This window comes from Eimeria necatrix, genomic scaffold (genome assembly GCF_000499385.1).
Source record: "Eimeria necatrix Houghton genomic scaffold, Enh_scaff1068, whole genome shotgun sequence".
In the NCBI taxonomy this organism is placed as follows: domain Eukaryota; phylum Apicomplexa; class Conoidasida; order Eucoccidiorida; family Eimeriidae; genus Eimeria; species Eimeria necatrix.
The window spans coordinates 4,448-9,956 of NW_013654838.1; the positions used below are offsets into that span (position 1 = coordinate 4,448).

General features: G+C 56.5%; 1 protein-coding gene across 1 annotated transcript in view; it reads left to right on the top strand.

Moving 5' to 3' along the window:
* Window positions 1–5,229, top strand: part of ENH_00002180 (hypothetical protein) — a gene marked incomplete at both ends in the record, with an annotated part of 9,574 nt that extends 4,345 nt beyond the window's left edge. The window contains 13 exons of the mRNA XM_013583948.1: window positions 426–499; window positions 1,000–1,066; window positions 1,725–1,788; window positions 1,945–2,051; window positions 2,123–2,206; window positions 2,417–2,454; window positions 2,583–2,604; window positions 3,146–3,229; window positions 3,437–3,474; window positions 3,603–3,709; window positions 4,155–4,208; window positions 4,814–4,957; window positions 5,147–5,229. Coding sequence (XP_013439402.1) covers window positions 426–499; window positions 1,000–1,066; window positions 1,725–1,788; window positions 1,945–2,051; window positions 2,123–2,206; window positions 2,417–2,454; window positions 2,583–2,604; window positions 3,146–3,229; window positions 3,437–3,474; window positions 3,603–3,709; window positions 4,155–4,208; window positions 4,814–4,957; window positions 5,147–5,229 — 966 coding nt within the window. The remainder of the gene's footprint in view (window positions 1–425; window positions 500–999; window positions 1,067–1,724; window positions 1,789–1,944; window positions 2,052–2,122; window positions 2,207–2,416; window positions 2,455–2,582; window positions 2,605–3,145; window positions 3,230–3,436; window positions 3,475–3,602; window positions 3,710–4,154; window positions 4,209–4,813; window positions 4,958–5,146) is intronic.
* Between the last annotated feature and the right edge of the window lie 280 nt (window positions 5,230–5,509).

Genomic DNA, 5,509 nt, shown 5'->3' on the forward strand with positions numbered 1-5,509 from the left:
GGTTCGGCTGGACCGAAGGGCGTAGGCATGGATGTTCAGCGGAGAGTGGGGGTCGGAGGGTTGTTTGTTTGCCGTTGGTGAGTTTTTGATTTGCGGCTGTGTAGATGCGTAGAAGAGTGTTAGGCGTTTTGGGTTTTAGGAGGTGCGTCTCGCGAATTGTGCCGAGTGAATTGCAATGGCTTCGCTTTCCAGCCGCTTTGCCGTTTGGTGTGGGGGGCGCGCTTTCGCAGTTGTGCAGTGTGGTTGTGCTGTGGGTCGTTGGTGTGTAGACTGGGGTGTTTGGATGCGTGCAAATCAGAATCTGTGTTTGTATAGCAGGAGTGGGGCATAGGCTTTGGAGGAGAGGCGCCCAGTCTGCGGTGCCTAGCGGGTGTGAGCGTTGTCAGTTGAATCGCAGTTGCAGTGCGTGTTGGTGCTGCATCAAGCAGGGCGGGGCCGTTGAGAAGGGTTCGGAATTTGTGACAATGAGGATACGTGCTGCAGCTGGTGTTGCCAGGCAGTGAGCCGCTGCGTCGGCTGGACGGAAAGGCGTAGGCATGCGTGTTCAGTGGAGTATGGGAGTGGGAGGGTGGTTTGTTTGCGGTTGGTGACTTGTTGATTTGCGGCTGTGTAGGTGCGTGGAAGGTTGTTAGGCGTTTGGGGTTGTAGCTGGTGAGTGGGGCGCATTGGGCGAGGGAATTGGAATGGCTTCGCTTTGCAGGCACGTTGGCGTTTGAGTTGCCAACCAGGGCTTTGCGGCTGAGGAGTGTGGTTGTGTTTCGTTGGTGTGTGGACATTTGATTTGATGGTTCGGCTGGACGGAAGGGCGTAGGCATGTTCAGCGGAGAGTGAGAGTCAGAGGGTGGTTTGCCGTTGGTGACTTGTTGATTTTGCGACTGTGTAGCTGCATGGAATGGTGTCAGCCGTTTCGGGTTTTAGGAAGTGAGTGGCGCGCATTGGGCGAGAGAAGTGGAATAGCTTCGCTTTGTAGCCGCTTTGCCGTTTGTGGGTGCGATGCAGGCCTTCGCAGCTGCGCAGTGTGGTTGTGCTGTGGTTCGCTGGTGTGTGGGGAGGGGCGGTCGGATGGGTGCAAATGAGAATCTGTGTTTGTAGCGCCGGAGTGGGGCATCGGTTTTGGAGGAGAGGCGGCCGGTCTGTGGTGCCTTGCGGGTGTGAGCGTGATCAGTTGAATCGCAGTTGCAGTGCGTGTTGGTGCTGCAGCAAGCAGGGCGGGGCTGTTGAGAAGGGTTCGGAATTTGTGACCATCAGTGTACGTGCTGGAGCTGGTGTTGGTGGGCAGTGATTTGCTGGTTCGGCTGGACGGAAGGGCGTAGGCATGCGTGTTCAGTGGAGTGTGGGAGTGGGAGGGTTGTTCGTTTGCGGTTGGTGACTTGTTGATTTGCGGCTGTGTAAGTGCGTGGAAGGGTGTAAGGCGATTTGGGTTTTAGCAGGTGAGCAGCGCGCATTGGGCGAGAGAAGTGGAATGGCTTCGCTTTGCAGCCGCTTTGTCGTTTGTGTGTGCGAGGCAGGCGTTTGAGCTGCGCAGTGTGGTTGTGCTGTGGTTCGCTGGCGTGTTGTGGTTCATTGGTGTGTGGAAGGGCGTGCTTTGATGCGTGCACTGTGTTTGTAGCGCCAGAGTGGGGCATAGGTTTTGGAGGGGAGGTGGCCGGTCTGTGGCGCCTTGCGGGTGTGAGCGTTGTCAGTTGAATCGCAGTTGCAGTGCGTGTTGGTGCTGCATCAAGCAGAGCGGGGCTGTTGAGAAGGGTTCGGAATTCGTGACAATGAGGATACCTGCTGCAGATGGTGTTGGTGGGCCATGATTTGCTGGTTCGGCTGGACGGAAGGGCGTAGGCATGCGTGTTCAGCGGCGAGTGGGAGTAAGAGGGAGGTTTGTTTGCGGTTCGTGACTTGTAGATTTGCGGCTGTGTAGGTGCGTGGAGGGGTGTTTGGCGTTTTGGCTTTTAGCTGGTGCGTCACGGGCGTTGGACGAGAGAAGCGGAATGGTGGAGCTTTTGAGCCGCTTTGCAGTTTTGGTTGCGAGTCAGGCCTTCGCAGCTGCGCAGTATGGTTGTGTTGTGGTTCGCTGATGTGTGTACGGGTCCGCTAGAATGCGTGGAATTGAGACGCTGTGTTTGTATTGCAGGAGTGTGCCATCGGTTTTGGAGGAGAGGCGGCCGGTCTGTGGTGCCTTGCGGGTGGTAGCGCTTTCAGCCGCATCGCTGTTGCAGTGCGTGTTGGTGCTGCAGCAAGCAGGGCGGGGCTGTTGAGAAGGGTTCGGAATTTGTGACAATCAGTGTACGTGCTGGAGCTGGTGTTGGTGGGCAGTGATTTGCTGGTTCGGCTGGACGGAAGGGCGTAGGCATGATGTTCAGCGGGGAGTGGTAGTGGGAGGGTGGTTTGTTTGCGGTTGATGACTTGTTGATTTGCGGCTGTGTAGGTGCGTGGAAGGGTGTTAAGCGTGTTGGTGTTTAGGATGTGAGTGGGACGCATTGGACGAGAGGAGTGGAATGGCTTCGCTTTCCATCCACTTTGCCTTTTGAGTCCTGAGGCAGGCCTTCGCAGCTGCGCAGTGTGGTTGTATTGTGTTTTGTTGGTGTGCGTAGAGGGACGTTTGGATGCGTGCAAGTGAGAAGCTGTGTTTGTGGCCCAGGAGTGGGCCATGGGCATAGGGTTTGGAGTAGAGGCGGCCGGTCTGTGGTGCGTTGCGGGTGTGAGCGTTGTCAGTTGGATCGCAGTTGCAGTGCGTGTTGGTGCTGCAGCAAGCACGGCGGGGCTGTTGAGAAGGGTTCGGAATTTGTGACGATGAGGACACGTGCTGCAGCTGGTGTTGCCAGGCAGTGAGCCGCTGGTTCGGCTGGATGGAACGGCGTGGACATGCATGTTCAGCGGGGAGTGGGAGTGGGAGGGTGGTTTGTTTGCCGTTGGTGACTTCTTGATTTTGCGGCTGTGTAGGTCTGTCGGAGGGTGTTAGGTGCTCTGGCGTTTAGCTGGTGAGTGGCGCGCATTGGACAAGAGAAGTGGAATGGCTTCGCTTTGCAGCCGCTTTGCCGTTAGTGGGTGCGAGGCAGGCCTTCGCAGCTGCGCAGTGTGGTTGTGTTGGGGTTCGCTGGCGTGTGGCATGCGGTGTTTGGATGCATGCAAATAAGAATCTGTGTTTGTATTGCAGGAGTGGGGCATAGGTTTTGGAGGAGAGGCGGCCGGTCTGTGGTGCGTTGCGGGTGTGAGCGTTGTCAGTTGGATCGCATTTGCAGTGCGTGGTGGTGTTGCAGCAAGCAGGGCGGGGCTGTTGAGAAGGGTTCGGAATTTGTGACAATGAGGATACGTGCTGGAGCTGGTGTTGGTGGGCAGTGATTTGCTGGTTCGGCTGGACGGAAGGGCGTAGGCATGTTCAGCGACGAGTGGGAGTGGGAGGGTGGTTTGTTTGCGGTTGGTGACGTGTTGATTTGTGGCTGTGTAGGTGCGTGCAGGAGTGCTTGGCCTTGTGATTTTTAGGATGTGAGTGGGGCGCATTGGGCGAGAGAAGTGGAATGGCTTCGCTTTCCAGCCACTTTGCCTTTTGAATCGTGAGTCAGGCCCTCGCAGCTGCGCAGTGTGGCTGTGTTGTGGTTCGCTGGTGTGTGCAGGGGGCCGCTAGGATGCGTGCAGATGGAAAGTTGTGTTTGTATTGCAGGAGTGGGGCATAGGTTTTGGAGGAGAGGCGGCCGGTCTGTGGTGCCTGGCGGATGTGAGCGTTGTCAGTTGGATCGCAGTTGCAGTGCGTGTAGGTGCTGCAGTAAGCAGGGGCGGGGCTGTTGAGAAGGGTTTGGAATTTGTGACAATGAGGTTACGTGCTGGTGCTGGTGTCGGTGGGCAGTGATTTGCTGGTTCGGCTGGACGGAAGGGCGTAGGCATGTTCAGCGGAGTGTGAGAGTGGGAGGGTGGTTTGTTTGCGGTTGGTGACTTGTTGATTTGAGGCTGTGTAGGTGCGTGGAAGGGTGTCAGGCGTTTTGGGTTGTAGCTAGTGAGTCGCACGTATTTGGCGGGAGAAGTGGAATGGCTTTGCTTGCGAGCCACGTTGTCGTTTGGTGTGAGATGCAGGCGTTTGCAGCTGCGCAGTGTGGCTGTGTTGTGGTTCGCTGGTGTGTGGAACGGGGTGTTTGGATGCGCGCAAATGAGAAGCTGTGTTTGTATTGCAGGAGTGGGCCATAGGTTTTGGAGGAGAGGTGGCCGGTCTGTGGTGCCTTGCGGGTGTAAGCGTTGTCAGTTGGACCGCAGTTGCAGTGCGTGTTGGTGCTGCATCAAGCAGAGCGGGGCTGTTGAGAAGGGTTCGGAGTTTGTGACAATGAGGATACGTGCTGGAGGTGGTGTTGGTGGGCAGTAATTTGCTGGTTCGGCTGGACAGAGGGGCGTAGACATGCGTGTTCAGGGGCGTGTGGGAGTGGGAGGGTGATTTGTTTGCGGTTTGTGACTTATTGATTTGCGGCTGTGTAGGTGCGTGGAAGGGTGTTAGGCGTTTTGGGTTGTAGCTGGTGAGTGGCGCGCATTGGGCAAGAGAAGTGGAATGGCTTCGCTTTCCAGCCGCTTTCCCGTTTGGGTTGCGACGCAGGCCTTCGCAGCTGCACAGTGTGGTTGTGTTGTGGTTTGTTGGTGTGTGGAAGGAGGTGTTCGGATGCGGGGAAATGAGGAACCGTGTTTGTAGCGCCGGAGTGGGCCATAGGTTTTGGAGGAGAGGCAGCTGGCCTGTGGTGCCTTGCGGGTGTGAGCGTTGTCAGTTGGGTCGCAGTTGCATTGCGTGTTGGGGCTGCAGCAAGCAATCCCGGGCTGCTGAGAAGGGTTCGGAATTTGTGACCATCAGTGTACGTGCTGCAGTTGTTGTTGGTGGGCAGTGATTTGCTGGTTCGGCTGGACGGAAGAGCGTATGCATTCATGTTCAGCGCTGAGTGGGAGTGGGAGGGTTGTTTGTTTGCCGTTGGTGAGTTGTTGATTTGCGGCTATGCAGGTGCGTGGAAGGGTATTAGGCGTTTTGGGTTTTAGGAGGTGCGTCTCGCGAATTGTGCCGAGTGAATTCCAATGGCTTTGCTTTCCAGCCACTCTGCCGTTTGGTGTAGGAGGCAGGCTTTCGCAAGTGTGCAGTGTGGCTGTGTTGTGGTTCGTTGGCGTGTGTTGGTGGGTGTTTGGATGCGTGCAGATAAGAAGCTCTGTTTGTATTGCAGGAGTGTGGCATATTTTTTGGTGGAGAGGCGGCCGGTCTGTGGTGCGTTGCGGGTGTGAGCGTTGTCAGTTGGATCATCGTTGCAGTGCGTGTTGGTGCTGCAGCAAGCAGGGCGGGGCTGTTGAGAAGGGTTCGGAGTTTGTGACAATGAGGATACGTGCTGCAGCTAGTGTTGGCAGCCAGTGAGCCGCTGCATCGATTTGACGGAAGGGCGTAGACATGCGTGTTCAGGGGCGTGTGGGAGTGGGAGGGTGGTTTGTTTGCCGTAGGGAACTTGTTGGTTTGCGGCTGTGTAGATGCGTGGAAGGGTGTTAGGCGTTTTGGTCTTTAGGATGTGAG